The sequence below is a fragment of the Trachinotus anak genome, unplaced genomic scaffold (assembly GCF_046630095.1).
Source record: "Trachinotus anak isolate AG129_WGS33_773 ecotype Australia unplaced genomic scaffold, CSIRO_AGI_Tana_v1 ptg000007l, whole genome shotgun sequence".
NCBI lineage: Eukaryota > Metazoa > Chordata > Actinopteri > Carangiformes > Carangidae > Trachinotus > Trachinotus anak.
The window spans coordinates 12,763,719-12,781,927 of record NW_027273858.1 but is presented as its reverse complement, the minus strand read 5'-3'; the positions used below and the strand labels follow the sequence as shown (position 1 = coordinate 12,781,927).

The window sequence follows — 18,209 nt, the reverse complement described above, 5'->3', positions numbered from 1 at the left end:
GGCTTCATGTTTCCCATCAGCAGCTGCCTCATGGAGTGACAAGACAGCACTCTTCCCACTACAAAGACTTGCTGCAGCTGCTTCCTCAGTTTGCGTATGTGCATGTAAGAGTGAGCGGGTGAGAGCACCAATAATGGTTACCCATAATACTCCATTGCCTTTGATGAGGATTTTACTGGAATTTCATAGTTTTTATTTATAGGTTCTTTCTGTGTGAGGGTATTTTGTATAAGCATTTCTGTAGCTTTTCTATAAATCATATCTTCTCATCACTTTGTGTCTTTTCTTCTCCTTGTGACCATGTGTTTCTGCAGACCTCTTCCACATCCTGAGAACTGCTGTGGAGTCTGGTTGCATTGCTCAATGTTAATTCACATGATGGAGCTTAGCTGTTTATACACAAGCACAGTGCTTCCAAATCGTCTCCCGCATGCAGCAGTGTGTTTACAGGCAAAGTTTAATGTAGTTTTACCAATGACAAACTGGAGTAGGAATGCAGTCCTTTCTTTAGTTACTGAGTGATATACAACTTCTTAGGTGTTTGTAGGTGTTTATTATCAATGTAAACTTTTTTTTTGTAACAAAAAATAATATATATGCACACTTTCCATAATAAAATAATACTCTCCAAAAGAAATATGAACATCTCTACATTAACTATAAACACATTCAGAGGACAAATATTCTTTATATTTAACATGTTCAGGCACCAAACCTGCTCCTGCTTATCTAGAAATGTTACCACTGTCCTTTATATCAGTGTGGAGCACACATGAAGCAACATGACTACATCTCCGAGTGACTATTAACACAGCCACTTGGTCACCCTGTTATTTAGTGAATAGGCTCTTATAGTTATTCTTCATTTTGCTTTAGAGTTGGGGCATTAGTACCACTAACATAATGGAGTCATTTAGAGAAGACAAAGCAAAGTATTTAATCATATAAATTAGGTATATACTGTATGTAAGTAAACATATTGAGCTTAAATCACTTATTTTAATTATTCTTTTTTATGTACAATACATTATCTAATAATATATGACAGTAAATCTGTACAAAATTATGTAAAATATAATATAATGTAAACTAGCAGCATAAGAGGATTATAAAATGTGAGATCACACCGAAGAGATAGTGAGATAAAATACACCTGAAAAACTGGCAGTTTAGAAAAACCCAGATTTTGTGTGGATGCAGGCTATGAGAGGACAGATGTTAATGGATGGGTTCACATTGTTCTTCAGCTATACATCGCTGCAAAGCAGTACCAGCGACACATCCTGGCTGTGGTACACTGCAGTTAAATTGAAACCTGCAGCAGAAAAGCAATGATACACAAAACATACAAAAACCACAGCCTTTAAAAGAAACAGATTTTCCCTTCAAGCCATTCGATATGGCAGAGGAAGAAACGATTGCTTTCAGTGGCACATTAAACAGGCTGGACAGACACATCAGTAGCTTTATCAATAATAAAACACTTGCATACGTTCTCTCTCTCTCTCTCTCTCTTTCACACACACACACACACACACAACTTGGTTAGTCCAGGCCTGACCTCACACACACCTTGGCAATTCCTTTTTGTGGAGAGGATCAAGTCAAACTAAAGCTGACTTGTGTACGCCTCAGAAACTCTGCCCGTTCATAGTTTTCTCTTCCTTTTCTTCCATCAGTGAAAGATGACAAAAAAAAGGGAAAAGAAAAACTCTGTTTGCAGACATAGAGATAACGCACCCTGGGTTTGACAATCCAAGAGAAAGAAATATAGCTTAATTATGATTGTGGACTTTTTGATATTGCATTTCTGGAACTATGAAACACAAACTTCATACAAAGGCCCAAAACAAACACCGTCCAAACAAGTCGTGTTGCATCTGAGGAACTGCTGGTGAAAAGAACTGAAAAGTGTTCAGTGCAGCCCGTTTTATATGTGTTGGGCAAGTCTTTCTTTGCTGGAACAGAGAGGAGAACAATGGAAGGACTTATTTTAATTTGATAGAGTGTTGTAAATATTATCAGTGAGATAGTGGTCGAAGAGGCTGTTGTTATTCAAACCATGGGTGCACTCTACTAAAGTGTCCTTGAGCAAAAAACTTACATCCTGATTCCTAATTCTGACCTCCGTCTGTTTTCCTTGACAGATGGGAAAAAAAAGAAGAGCCACGCTGTTTTTTAAGCTTTGAGTCCAGTTGGCAGAGGGTCGTTGGTTTGGTAGACGTCTGAGCATCACGCCTATATTTCAGGGGCGAAGGGTTGATGTTATCTTCGACAGGCGTATGCGTTTATGTTCTTGATTACATAAAAGCCTATGGTCATGGGAGGCATGGCTATTGTCCGTCCAGCCCTCAGTGTCTTAGGCTTCAATTCCGGGAATGTCTCATTGTCCGACATGAGCAGCCTCTCCCCGTTCAGTTGAACATGTCTGCAGAGAGACGACAGGAAACACAGACTGCATTAGACCCATCACATAACTGTGGTGGCTGTAAAAGAGCATTTGAGTAAGTAAGGCATTTATTTGTACAGCATCTTTCACAGACACAAAATCACAAAGGGATTTACATCCATAAAAAACAGAATACACAATCAAAAACATGATTGAATATAGCAATGACAAAAAACAGCACAGGGCTGACAAGTTAAATTCACAGCAACAACAAACAACTGAGAAGAGAGACACAAAAACATATACAAAAGTTCTGCGCACAGACGAGGAAATAGACCCATAAAAATCAATAAAATAAATTGGAGCAGCTATTCAGACCTAACCAAAGCCTGCCTGAATAAAAACATTTTCAGCTGCTTCATAAAGAAATCACAGGTCTCAGGGGTCGCAGCGACAAAGGGAGAGCCTTCCATAAACTGGGTGCAACAGCTTGAAAGACATGGTCACCTCTGGTTTTATAGCAGGTTCCAGGGACAGCCAGTAATTTTTGTTCGGCAGACCTAAGAGCGCGTAGGTTGGCCGTACAGAGGAGGACAGCTGGGGTGTTTGACCAAGCAAGGCTCTAAAGGCTAGCACCAGTATTTTTAAATGAATGCTGAATGTAATTGGAAACCAGTGCAGAGGTAAAAAGAGCATTAAAATGATCTAGATGAGAAGAAATGAAGAAATATGTAGAGAAAGATTACATACAGGTTAATGGCATTTTTCACCTCATCAACAAAAATAAAATCTGGATCCTTTCAAGCACCTTCAGCCTTTCAGGGTCATGATTCTGTCAGTTGTACACTTGGGGGTGCTGCTGTTACAAAACTGCAACCTCATAACTGCACAGTGATACAACCTGACTTTTTGAGGGAAATCTGCATAACATAAAGTGAAAGCTAACCTATTTCTCCACAACAGTTTTGAGTCAACCGCACCGAAACAGTAAATTTAAAAGCAAAGAAAATTACTAATATTACTAACATGAATATTTTGAAATAAGATTTTCAAAAACAAATTGTTCAAAATATTATTTTAGTCTAGTTTAATTTGACATGTTCCTTAATTAAATTGCAATTTAAACTTTATGCACAGTAGGTATAAATGAAAAATGCCGCTTACTCAGATCTGTTAAATGCTCACATACAGCCTCACCCTGTTATAAGATGCAAAACATTTCCCTACTGTCTTTGAACAGAGAACAGAATGATGTGTAAAGAGTAATAATAGCTTCCTTCATATTTTTTCTTTCTGTTTTCATTCTGTTAATTCAACAGAGTAAATGCAATACACCACAGTTGCAAGTTAAGGTGGGTACGCTTGTACAAATGGATAATGGGCTGAATATAAGGATAATTATCGTAAAAAGTTTGGACTATAATTCACTTTTTTTTTTTTTTTTTAATTGAGCAGGAATATATTGTTAAACTTACTGCTGAACAGTCAGCTATTATTTCAGTATATTAACTATCAGGAATTGCAACACAATAAATCCTGTTCTAAAAATAAATTATCTCCTTATGTAGTATTTGTACTGCAGTGACTCCTTTAACTCGAAGCTTTTCAACTTTAAAGTGCTACTCTTATGAGTAACCTTTTTTATTGTATTGTTATATTGTAAAGTTCACCACATTAGTGATCTGGATATTTTTATGTGAACCTCAAATTCAATAAAATATCAAATAAAATTATGTTCAACAAGGAGAAGTTATGAATCAAACTGTATTGCTCAAAGCTTTCCGTCAACATGCGAGGACCTCAGTATTTGATCGCCGTTAAAAAAAAAAAGCCCCACTACTCAGACAAATTTATGGACATCTGGTGTTGCTAAATTTTTCATAAAAGTCTCCCTGCGCTGTGTGTGGTAACGGAAAGCACTTAAAGCCTGAAAAAGGCCCGTCGTTAGCTTGCTCTCATATTAATTGCCTTGTAATAATGTTCTAGCACCTAAAACATCCTCCATCATTACGCTGTTATTGAAAGATCATGCCTGAGCCTCCATTAAGGCTGTATGGCGGTATCATGTAACACAAAGACACATACACACACACACACACGCACACGCACGCACGCACACACGCACGCACACACACACACACACACACACACACACACACACACACACACACACACACACACACACACACAGTCCTGAGTCATTAGGCTGTTATTCCAGGATTTGGGGCTTAAGTCAGAGTCAGAATAACAGGCAGGGGGCTTAAAGGAGAGAGGAAGAGAATGAAAGCATATACGTTTTATTTTAAGGCACGTTTTAAGGAAATGGGAATTATATTACCTGGTTAAAGTGTAATATATCATAGTAACAAACTGCATTGAGAACAGCCCTCAGAGGTAAAACGGCATGAATATAAAATAACTTGGAAATCCATTGATAGAACATCTGTTGTAGGCAATAAAACCAGATTCAAACAAGAGACGCAAACAGACTGGAACTCAGTGGAGGACTTTGGGCTCTGTGAATGTTTCCTTTTATATCTAAGCTTCAGTAAAGCCGTGCCATATTTTGTGACAGTCTGAATTAATAGCTAACCTTAATAGTTTTTCCACAAACAAAGGAAAAATAAAAAAGAGTTAATCACTTGTATTATTCTTTATTATCTTGAAATTGTTGTATTATTCTTTAAAAGTTTGCTTGTTCTCTTGGGCTATCTACAATAAAGACAGGCAGAAGTTATTGCTTGTAAGCATATGTGTATTCACACAGCAACTTGGTGAGAATTATACAGCTCAAGTCAATCATCCATTGTTGTACTAAAATTCATTCCTTACAGCTTTTTGAAGTGCCAGTGATTAACACCCTATCAAAGTTGGAAAAAAAAAATATTTAAGACCCATAAAACTGTTGATATTCTCATTATCCCTATTCCTCATCACAGCACCTTTCAAATCTTAATTGTTTTATACTTTATTTATCTATTCATGTTTATTTTATATGAGTAATGACAGGACCGGAAGACTCGTATGGCTGTTATAACCTGGGTCTCGCACCAGTGCATTTGTCTTGTTTGATCAGCATGAATGAATGGAACTGGATACTCTACAAGAAGACCACATTGTGTTTGGATAGAAAACAATTATTCAGTGCCAGCATGTGTGTATATGTGCATATGTGTGCATGCGTATGGGAGATGTATGGGAGAGAGAGCGATACTAACTTGGCTCTGAGTCCGTCAGCGCCGTAGGGTTGCAGCAGGTACTGATGGACAGTTTTGTTCCGTAACGTCCCCGCCAACTTGATTTTCTTTCGCGATCGATGCAGGTTGATGATGTAGATCGTTATGGACCCTCTCACGTAGTTATGACTGTTATCGCAAACACAATGATGATGAACATTAAATTAATTTTCCTTTACCTTCAGAGAAGGACACAAATAGAAAAGAGGCTCCATTCCACATCTGCTAATAGGGATTCATTATATATTACAATGCCATGTTGAATAAAATTCTCTATAATTAAAGATGACTACAAAGAGAAAAAAGTCTTTGATATTTTTATTGCATATAGTAATAGCATCAAACCACTACTCTTTGATCTAATCTAGATCAAAAGGCTTGCAGAAAAATAATAAAGATAAAGTATGAAACAAGTTGTCCTTTATCGTGGCCTAAAACCAATCATCTATATTTAGTATGAATGACATATTTCATTTTCAAAGCCTTTCTCATCCATATAAAAGCTATGTGATGCAACAATCTGCTTCTCTATTACAGTTTCCAATATTAAAACTTGTCGCTGTATGGTCCAGGGTCAGATGAAGGGTGTGAACACAACATGCAGCACTTCTTGAGTTACACAGACAACAGTGTTTGAGTCCCTCTCCTACGAGCAAACCACTGGGGACACAACTTGATAAGGATATGGGCAAAAGGTAAATAACTAAGTGAGACAGATAAGACAAACATGATAAAATCTAATAAGGGCCCAGATATGGGGACAAAGACAACACAGCTGTAGTGAATACCACATGTGGGCCCTGGTGCTCAGGGTCAGGGCTGTGCATTGGCCAAACGGTCCGGCAGACACCTCTCTCGCTTACCACCTCCAAAATCTCATATCTTTAAAGCAATCTTGGTTTTTGGTTTGATGTTTATCTTTGTGCTCTTGGACACAGGGTGAGCCATTTATTTCATCAACCCCGCAAGAGTGCTAATATTCAATATATTTACCAAGAGCAATAAAGTAGAGTGCTGTCGACGAGAACGCTGCTTGTCTGGCTCTGTGTTAAACTCATGGAGCCTTGTTTCTGAGAAATATGGACCATGGCTCCAAGTGATAGATCCGATGGTTAGATGGAAGAGAGAGATAATGACCTCTAAGGCCTTTCAAATGATGAGGCTCTTAGAGATCCAAACCAGGAACATAAACATGTGTTGATGCTGTTTGATGTTGGAGCATCTCTGGAAAGTGAAAAAAATGCCATGCAAACCACTAAAAGGGGTAAAAGGGCGGTGAAAGTCAAATATCTAATCTGCAGAGACTTTTCAAACCACTGACTGTCTGAGCATATTTATAGTCTTTGCTTTCTAACACAGTACAGTCAAACCACTAAGACTACAATAGTTCGTCCACTTGTGGGATGACAGTTAAACCACAAAGTGGCAGAAATAATGGCAAGTGAAGTGGCTTTGGATTCAAGAGGGACTGCTTTAGTGCTTCACTGATCATTTGAGACCAGGGCTGATTGGTATGTTAAGTGGTGCTGAGCAACACCAAATGCCATGGACATCCCTTTACTTCTAAATTAACCATACATACCAGGTGGCTGAGAGAGTATACTTGTTGAAAACTATTTCAAATATTAGCGTGCATGTCATCAGGCCTCAAGCAGCTGTGTGTGTTGGTTATGCAACTCCGGCCCATTTATTGACCATCTATCTGTGCAGTGCTCCACTATTTTTCTAAAAGATGCTCCACCTGTAAACGAGCCCTGTCTAGGGTAAGGCCGTAAGTCTAGCCTGGTGCTGACAGCCACTGGCCTGGGTTAAATGATAACCTTGAACAGGCCATGGTGGCACTCTTTATCTCCTCTCGGCACAGACTGCCTTATTGTCCCTCCCCCTCCCCCTCAAATACCCCCCTCCAGCCAATCCGAGATGGGATAAAGGCCTCGCACACCTTTCAGCGGCTCTTTGACGGCAGGGAGACAGAACCCACACACCTGATAAGTGATACCCGTTAAGTTTTAAAGGCTCTGAGCTGTGAATGAGGAGGTGTCTGCGGTCTACTTATTTATGAGAAGCCGAATGGGCCGGCTGGGGATTTTGTTCTTCCCCACCAGACACTGTGCCTCAGGTGTTTGCAGGAGGACACAGGACATAGAAAAAATTCACACCGTCTGTTTTCATCCGTAGCTTCACATTCCCAAAGTATTACTACACATCACTAAAAGAAGATGTGTTTCTTGTCATCTGTCAAAATCACAGAATATAATGACAATGTACATGCTTGCTGTGTTTAAGTGCAGATTACAAACTAATCCAGGGTGGTTAACATGTAGCACTTACTTGTAGTAGCTGGTACAATGGGCGTAGATACGTAGCTTGTCTCGTATGACTCGTCCTGGTTGCGGCCTCCTCTGTAGTCCAGCCACCCGCACCGCTAAAACCCTCGGACCAACCAGACGCTTGAAGACCAGAGAAAACCAGTAATCCTGTAAGGGCAACACCATTGCATACACAAGCACACAGACACATTTGGCATTACTTTTTATGCCAGTATGATTGAACTTTACCATCATAATGCTCAGGGCAGGATTCGCCTGGTTGCTGTTAAAAGATACAAGGCTAAAGTGGGCAGGTGTGGAAAGATATTTTAAAGACCTGATCTGTAAGGCAGCTGGGAAACCGTTTAAAAGCATTGCCAACTCCACTGTATTTAAATGAATCAGGATTTTTATTGAAAGAGACCTTTTATAATAGCAATGTTGGATTCTGGATTCCCCTGAAAGGAAATATTGCTAAAATCTCCATTTTGTTTATTCAGCCATGAAATGTTCTGGTGATTGTGCAAACAGATTAAGTTCTGCAAACTGTGAGAATTAAGAATGTGCCAGGGAAACAGCTCGTCTGCAACGGGGTGAAAATTAGAGGTATAATCCACAAAAATGTCAGATCCAGATATGTCAGCACTTTGACACTCTACATTTAGTTGGAACTGACTGTCCCATGTAACATGTCACATTGTATCTAATAACCGCTGACCCGTTCAGAATTGACAGGTCTTAAATATGACATTTTTAGTAAATATTATGTTCAATCATGAATTGCTGTTTTCTGGGATCATTGTTGAGTGGTCCACGGTACTGTGTCTCACTCTATAGACTACACAGACTCAACACCTCTCCAAGAGACCCAGAACAACATGTGTTCCTCAGGAAGTTCCCATGCAATCCTGCATATGGCAACATTTAAGGGCTTCTTTTTTCCATGCAGACTTTAACTTAATTTGCTGCCAAGGCATCGAAGAAGCAGAGCACAGTATGGAACTGTATAGTGTTGGCCACAAGCACAGGGATGGAAGGACGAATGTATGGCCAGAACTTTGATCTGTGATTGTTGCTCAGTGTATAAAACAAAGAACAGTTATGAGTCTGGAGTTTTATTTGTGCAAGATGGCCGGAGAGGTGATACACTCTTGTTTAGTGTTTACATTTTAAAACTCGAGTAAAAGAAACCATCATAAATTAATATATTTCAAACTATGGCTGTGTTAAAATCCCTGACCTGAATTGATGGTAAACAATTCTGAATTTTTTGGGAGGTCCTAAATCGTCAGGGGTCTGACTGTCTGCCCGTTTTCCTGTCTAATTGCCTGTCTGTCTCCCTGTCTTTTTCGCCCCAAGCTCTTCTTATCTGGGTAGACAGACAGATGAACAGAGAGACAGACATTAATTGGAGGAACAATCATTCTCATTTTCAAATCAAATTAAAATACAATACAGACAGAAACAGACAGAGAGACAGATAAACACAAAAACAATACACCAGAGACCAATCAAACTTCAGCTGCACAGTTAAGGGAACAGAGGATGATAACAAGGAGGACAACAATTAACCTTCAGCGTTTTGCTAAATAGGTCAAATGAGTGTCAGATTAGCTGGTTGAGATCCTGTTAATCACTCAGAATCCAACCAGTTCAAAATTTCAGAGTTTTTAATTTAGAAATTCACAATCTTAAGCAAGCTTTAATGAAAAAGATAACAACTGTTAAAATAAAGAAAAACGCACCCAGGAAAAAGGTAGAAGTATCTACAGGTACACCCACAATATGCAGAGTCAGTTTTTTTTCTGAGGCTTAAATACACGTTTTTGACGGGGAGCATTTGAAGGGGAATTTTTTCCAACTGTTGCAATAAGATTTCACCTGCCACACACTATATACTGATATTTTACAACCTACCTCTGGAGGGATAAACAGGCATATAAGGAGTGTGAATAAAACAAAAAAGAAAACAAAGGAGATGATGATTGGGACAGAAGAGCAGGTAAGAGAAAAGAAAGGGGTAAGTTTGGAAACGGGTGAAGTGTTTGAGGTCTTTTAGTGGGCCCAGGGCTTTGACTGGATTGTACCAATGGGGGAGTCATCCTAAAGGGGAAGGGGCCAGGTCATAAATTTCCCATGCAGAAGACAGGTTGGCCCTGCAGTGCATTCTCTCAGCAGGTAGGCTGGTGCAGCTTTCAGACATCCAGCCATGTTAAAAGCATTGTGATCCAAGCGGGAGACCATCATTCCCAGAAAAATAATGGAGTCAAAGAGGGAAGGAAATGAAGTCATCTCAATTATTTAATATCAAATAGTTGAAGAGAGGTAGAAGAAAGTGCATGTCCACCAGAGAGAACTAATGAAAGTTTTAGTTAAAAGTTATTTTCAGATTTTGCAGAAGTGATTAGTTTGTCAGTGGTTAAGGTGGTATTTTGGGATTGTCAATACTCATTATAGGGACTATATCTGACCAAAGAAAGAAAAAAAGGATCTGAAATAATAACAAATGAGATAAATGCCATGATACCATTGACTTTTGCCTTAATTGTTGCAACAATTTACTGTGCAAGCCCTGAATTCAAGCCTCTCTGCTTAATATAAACCCATTTTTCATGAACCTAGTAAATCTGTTTTATGTACTTGGCTGCTGGTAGCATTTTATCACTCCCTCACACTTAAAGACTTAAAAGTTCCCCTTTTATTGAATTTATTTTTAAGAAATAAATTACCAAGGAGCATATTTTGTTCAACTTTGAGTATAAAGGAAAATTATGACCTCAGATGAATGCCTCTAACACATCTGTGTTGTTCAAATTCAGACTAATCATGTGCACATACATAAAAGGAGAGTGTATTTCATATGACAAATACAGTGTTGTGGACGCAGCTTGTTGTATTTCTATCGTGGCATTATTGAGACCAAACTATGGAGGAACTTGGGAGTGGGCAGTTCCATTTCACACAAAGTTGCAGGCTATTTTACTAACGTGCCTGTGTATCAGCGTCTCAGGTTACAGATCTCTCACCGGCCGACTGTCCCGCACAGAGAAGCGCACAGTTGTGATGGGGGTTGAGGGGAGCAGTGACACTGTCCTGAGCTACTGACAAAGGGCTAAGGTTACATGGCATTTCGCCCCCGCGTCTATCCACTCATCACCACTAAATGGCTTTCATCTCAGCTAATAGCTCCCACGGGAAAAGAGCAAGAGGTGCCATCGAGGCACTGGGTCTGGTACAGAGAAGGTCCAGAGCATAACAGGTCTGCTCAGGTCAGATCCTTGTTATTATGATGAAGAAGGGTGAATTGAGGCCCTGGCAATGTGAACCAACAGCCATTCTAATCCTTTCTGAACTGAAATTGAGAGACTTACAGGTAATGGGTTAAAGTGCTGGTCCACAAGGTGTGTGTATCCATAGTCAAAGAATGAGTGACGCAACACAACATCTATCCCCTGCATAGCTGCCATTCCCAGCGTGTTCACCCACCTGGAAAACAGATGAACATATATACACAGAAACAACTATTAGGAATGCCATACATAGTGCAAATAAAATACATAATACATTGGAAATGAATACGTTCAGCTATAATATGATAATAGTACTTACAGAAAGCCAGCAGCATATGTGTCAGAGAGATTACTGATTCCTCCTGCCCACGCTGGGCCCAGTCCACCAAGCCACACCTTCTTACCAGGAGTATGTGTGTTCACGACCTACAATGAATGAAACGCAGGTGTATCAACAAAATCCATGCTGAATTCAACTTTGTAAAAGCTCTATCTGGATTTCGCTTTTGGATCTTCTCAATCAATGCATTCAAATTTATTTTAAGGACCATTATAATAAGATGAAACATTTTTCATAATCCATGTAAATTGACACACTGCTGGAGAATTGTTTTTTCATTACAGCTGACAATAAAACTGAATTGTAAATGTACACAACAAATAATAATGCACATAAAGAAACACATAACCTGAAACCTGATTTTATTGACTCTGGTAATACACAGGATAATCCCACTCCTATTACATTTCATTGACTGTTTTAAGTTTTGTTCCTGGGAATGGTTGCTTCTTTTTCCCTGAGGCACTTTGGCGCTGTTCATCTATGACAACTCAGCAAGTCAGCCGCAGCAGCCAGTGTTGATAATATTACCTCATAGTGGACACAACCCTTTTACCCGGAGGGTTCACTCCTGTGGTTTGCACATATGGCTTTATAATCAAAAAAACTAGCTGAGGTCTGAATGATCCATAACTTGGCAAACTCAAAAGAAATGCAAATATATTGCATGATGAAAATTAGTTATTTCTTCATATTCTCCCTTAAGGTCATCTGAAAGTCGAAACTGATAGAAATAAAAATTGTTTAACCTCTGAAATATAGACCAGACATTAACCTAATTTTGTGCAGTACAGATCTCGAGCTGTATTATTTGACGTGGATGTACAGTATATAGAGTTTTATGCACACACAGTATATATAAACTGAGATTATTCATGGAGGCAAGCTTATGTACCTTGGTGACTTTAGTGATCTGCTCCGTCAATGTGTCCAGCAGACGTGTTTTTAAGAAGTCCTCCACTTTGTTCACTCTGCCGTCCATGTAATAGCTGTAATGGGAATCCAGGGAAAAGCTGTGAGAGAAACACTCTGTACACTCTGTAAAATATGATTTTTATTACAGCACAGCACACAACGAAAAAACATACAAACTTCATTTTATTTTCCATCCATCCATCCAAGCATCCATCCCACCTCCCTAATCTCTTCAGTTTGATGTTGTATAACTTTTTTTATTTATTGAAATTTAAAGTTAAGCTGTAGAATAAAAACTATATATTATATGATATCATATTGACCTTCATGTTGGACAATTGTGAAACACTAAAAAAGGCTCATTTAAGTCAAGTCAAAGTGCTGCCAAGTAACAAGGCTTTACTATCTATTCGCCAAAATAAGTTTTCTCCATTATTTAGACACTCTCAATATTCCATGTTACTGAAAAATGTTCACTTTCTTTTGGTCAAACTTGTGCAGCTGGCAATCCCAGTGCTATCATCTTTTATCAAGTAGGTAAATAATATTCTCTTATAGAATAATAACATATTATAAAACCAGGTAAGTCAATGACATATAACTGCAAATCATTCAATACAGAAAAACAACTTCATAAATGCAACACTAGCAGTGGTAGGGCTCATCATGAACTGCAGTATCGTATAATTTTCATTGGTCTTCCACCACAACAACTATGATGAACAAGGACTGACATATTCAATTACACTTTGGTGTACTGAAAATCCAATTCTGTGTCAATGTGGGATTGCATAAGAGAGGAACTGGAAGGAGAGTGAACAATACAGACATCCATCTGCGGTGAGCCTGTGTGCGAGTGATAAAGACACAGACAGACGATAATAAGAGAAAATGTTAGGAGAGCATGATGATAGAGGAATTTATCGGTAGTTAGAGCCAATGTGCTGAGGAACATCACCCTGTGGGCAGACAAAAAGCCTCTCCAAGACCCTCTGCAAGAGTCTAAGGTTCAAAAGAGAAAAACAAAAGAGCAACAACCACATACTATAGTTTTCAGGTACCATAAACTTTTATATCTTATTTGCACAGCAGAAGAGAACAAGAAAAAAACATTTGTTGCATGAGTCTTTGTTGCTTACTCTCTTAGGTGAAGTTATTTCTGATACATTATTTATGGTAAGTATAAAACATAAGAACATGTTAACACAAGGAAAAACAACAATACACCCGACAGTGTTGAAATTGTTAACAGTTTAAAGTACCTTGGTTTAGTTACAGTGGCAAACAGTGTCCCAAATCAAAAATTCAACAAGCATGGAGGAAAGTGGGGAGTTTGAGCGTATGGTCAAGTCCAGATCTTACAGGCTCTAAAAGAGAAAACTGTATCACTCTGAGTGCCAGTCAAACATCTTTCAAAGTGCAAGCTGAAGTTTTTTTAAAAACCTTTTTTTCAGTGGTCTGGCTTCACTTAATACTTATCAATTACTTTTTCACAGACAGCAGCAAGATTTAAAGGCTAACTTCATAGCCATAAATACTAAATGCTAACACTTTAATGGATATCCACCTGTGAATACCCAGCCCTGTGGCATGGTCTTTTGCTTTGATCTGGATGTGCAGAATGACATCAACATTATAACAATGGAAATTAACATTTGAATGAAGTTGCATAAGAGGTAAAATGACTGATTTGACACAAAGCCCACCAAATATTTAGGATAGTGAAATAAGAAAAGGTAATTGCTTAATCCATCTGCTGTCACTGGTCCAACTCTATGTTAACATGGCATGACGAAAGCTGTAACAGAAACAGATGCAACACCTGTTAATAAGAGATTCAAAAAACTCTGCAGAGCAGATTTCTCTTCCAAATCTTCTAAAGCAACAAATGTTATTAGTAACATACCAGACCAGCTCAGTCCAGTCCTGCGTAAAGCTGCAAATGTTTTGTAACAATTTAGCTTTTTTTCTTTCTTTCCAGAAAACCAGAGAACACTCCAGGAAAACTATGACAGGCAATTTACAATTGAGGAAATCAAGTTAGAGAATGCTAGTCAACAGTACATTGTATTATGAATAATAAGGCCAGCAGATTAAAAAAAAAACTCAAACTGAAACTCAAAACTCTATTGAACCTGCTTTGGAAAAGAGTGGAAATGACAGATGTGTCAACAAAACCGCTGAGAATGAAGCTGCATTTTGTCCACGTGGGGTGAAGCAGTGTTGCAATCTGAGTGTAACTTCGTTGAAATTTTGGTCACAGTGTTGGAAAAGTCCCAAGCTCCTGGCCTCAAACTGTAAACAACACAGGGATTAAGTCATAGCTTTACACAAATTATTTGGTTATCCTGTCATCTTTCCAGAGCGCTCACAATAATTCTTCAGTCCAGATCCCAGGCAGAGAAATTCCACTTCATATATGGAAACAATAAAAAACTGTACAAGTTATTATAGCTGTATCTTGAGCTACAAATCAGTACCACTGGGAATTTTCTAGAAGGTCGGGGGGGGTCAGGTAACAGGGAAAGATTAGCTGTCTTTGCTAAACACTCAAGTTGGGTGGTTCAATTGAGCAGAAACCTCAGAAAGAAATGAAAATGTAGAAAGATTGTTCTAGTATTTTGGCCGAGATTGAGGAGGGGATCATAGGAATTCATAAAATTGCTCAAGTCTAAGTTCTTAAAACAAAACCAAAAACTTTTCCTTTGTTCATCCACAAATTCACATGATACTTCAGCTGCCAGACTGACTAGAATTCAATAAAATAGAAAAATGAATAACACTGTGTCCAAAAGGTTTCAGACAAAGATCCACAGCTTGTTTTACACAGATCTCACTGAGTGCCAGCACCACATCAAAGACAGCTCTCTAAGAAAACTACTTCTATTAACACACAAGAATATAGTACAGACTAAACAAATACATGTGATCACATCACACTGGGACGGATGGAAGCATGGGTGAAAGAGCACCAGTACCAAAAATAAAAAAATACTTAAACTAAAAGAATCAGAATCAGAATCAGAATCAGAATCAGAATCAGTTTTATTGCCAAGTATGTTTTCACATACAAGGAATTTTTTCTGGTGATTGGTGCAATTGATCAGCAACAGTGGGGCTCTCTAGCCTTGTTGATGAGGCTAATAGCAGATGGGAAGAAGCTATTTTTGTGGCGAGAGGTTTTGGTCCTGAAGGACCGCAGCCTCCTGCCAGAGGGGAGTGTCTCAAAGAGTTTGTGTCCAGGGTGGGAGGAGTCGGCTACAATCTTCCCTGCACGCCTCAGAGTCCTTGAGGCGTACAGGTCCTGGAGGGACGGAAGATTGCAGAAAAGTCCTGCATTTTAAATTTTACTTGAACATATTTACAGTTAAATATACTGCAATTTCAAAAGTACAGAATCATAATAGTTCCTTTCACATTAATGTTGTGGTAATGATCACAAAAGAAACTTTCTTTGGTGAATAATGGTAACATCCTCTGCATGGACTTATTCAGGTAAAGCCCGAATAAAGTCTATAGAAGATTAACTACATAACAGCACATTTAAGTGTCGAAGAATGGCCATATGGTGTGGCAAGCGGTATGGGGTGAGCAGAGGGGTAGCAAAGCAAGACAAGGATGTGGTCCTTGATGTGGTCCAGCACGTTATTGTCAGGTTATCATCAATCATTATATAACAGCTGAAGGATATGTAGCCTCCCTCGGGAATGCTATCAGTAAATTTATAGTCCCTCTGTGATTTTCAGACTAGTCTGAAAATCTTTAACATCTTTTTACTCCACTCAGCTATAAATTAGCAGCACCCCAGGCTCTCTGGCATGCAGTACCACTGTCATCCTGACAGGGAACAAGAAAGATGTGGGTATCTTGTGTTATCCTGGCCCATTTAAAGTGTGACCACTCAGCTGTAAAGTGAAAGTGTAAGTGAAAAGGTTCTGATTGACTTGCTCAGTAGAAGACCGTGCCCCTTTTTCAAAAGCAAGGGCCATTAAAGTGTACATTTCATAACTTCACCATTAATGAGAGTTTAGCTGGGGGAGTTTGCTTGTTTGCTGCACGTCCAGATGTTCACACTGCTAATACCCACTGATGGAACAATTAGGGCTCACAGTGGGTAAGGATTTGCTGTATAGATGCTCAGGGGCATGTAAACAGCAAATCTTGTGAAGAAAGGAGAAATTTGTTTTGTTCACTTTTCTTGCCCACATTTTCCCAGCTACAACTGGCAGCTGTCTGATCACACACTTTTGACTGACCTCATTCTCTCACCATGAGGCCACCTATTAGGTAAGGTGGAACACGTTAACAGTAGGCAGCAAGCTAACATTTACTAATTAGCACTAAAAAGTACGGCTGAAACTGCAGGGAATGTCATTAGTTTTGTCATAAAGTATTAAACAAAATGAAATTTAGGCCTGGTGACGGGGCTAGAAATTACAGCAGAAAAAAATTAATGTATCACCAAAGTGCACAATTCATCTACAGTCAATCCTGTGAGGGACAGGAACGTCTGCACAGGTTTTACAACACTCCATCCAACAGCTATTGAGACATTTCATTTAAAACCACAATGTCAACATCATGGTAGCATCAGAGGAAAAATCAGGGGATCACAAAGGTGGTTGAGATTCATCCAAATCTGTCCAATAGTTAGAGACACGTCAGCCTGAACCAAAGAGGTGGACTGACTGACCAACGGACAGATTAAAAAAGCAATGCTGCCAGCATGGCTGAATTGTTTTGGCAAAAAGGCAGAAATTTCAGCCATGTACCAAAACAGTCTGCATGTATACATACCACTAGAGGAATGAATCAACCCTTCAACTTATTTGAAAAAAAAATCCAGGAGAAAACACTAACAAAAACTTGTGCAGATGTGTATGTTTGCCTTGATGTGCAGACATCCAGGCAAGTATGTTTGGAAAGAAATGTGGAAAGAAAACTTAATATTGCAGAAAGATGGGTAAAGATGGAAAGGCAGAGAAGAGACAAAGAGACGGACAGGTTAAGAGAGAATGACTTAACATTCTGATCATGTTTTGTTGGTGAATCCAAAAATGGGGAAGCAGTAACTTAGACAAGATGCTGCATACGTGAAAGTACAATGTTGTGGAAAGAAAACGTCAAAACATAATGTGCACCACATATCAATGTTTCATGATCTGGACGTACACAAATGCTTCACTACATAACCCAACATGTTTCATCATCACAAGCTCCAACAGAACAGAACCACCTCTGACCGAAGCCACAGACAGAAGTGCTCTCTAACAAAGCAATATGATGCTCTGCACCGCTTTATAATGAAAGCTGCGTTTCCAACCAACGCTTAATGCAAAAAAACTTGAGCCAGCTGCAGAGGAGTAAAACATGTGTCGTAGACGTGTTAATGAGTGGTCCCCATTTTTATTAGTTTGGCTTCTTTTGTAGAGGTCAGAGTTTCTGTCACGCAGCCTGGTTAGACTGGCATCTGGACCTCTAGTGTAAAATGGGCTAATTGACAGAGGGAATGAGCCAGAGCATATGGTTTGATTTTAACAGTGTGGGTGGTGTTTTTCTAAACCTTACTGACAGCCCTTCCTCCTTCCGTTTCTTCTAATTTCTCCTAATTAGACCTGACCTTCACCTTAATGACCGCTCACTCAGTCACACAGTTTGTCTGTGCTTACGGTGGGTATGTCTTTTTGTACACATTTTACATGTGTGTAGAGGAAACAGATAAAATGCAGG

General features: G+C 39.1%; 1 protein-coding gene across 1 annotated transcript in view; it reads right to left on the bottom strand.

Moving 5' to 3' along the window:
* Positions 1–530: 530 nt before the first annotated feature.
* The window catches only part of hpse2 (heparanase 2), a 57,518-nt gene continuing 39,839 nt past the window's right edge, over positions 531–18,209 (bottom strand). The window contains exons 7-12 of the mRNA XM_071480644.1: positions 12,460–12,553; positions 11,544–11,650; positions 11,306–11,420; positions 7,957–8,102; positions 5,608–5,754; positions 531–2,428 (exon numbers count right to left, since the gene is read on the bottom strand). Coding sequence (XP_071336745.1) covers positions 2,266–2,428; positions 5,608–5,754; positions 7,957–8,102; positions 11,306–11,420; positions 11,544–11,650; positions 12,460–12,553 — 772 coding nt within the window. The 3' untranslated portion in view covers positions 531–2,265. The remainder of the gene's footprint in view (positions 2,429–5,607; positions 5,755–7,956; positions 8,103–11,305; positions 11,421–11,543; positions 11,651–12,459; positions 12,554–18,209) is intronic.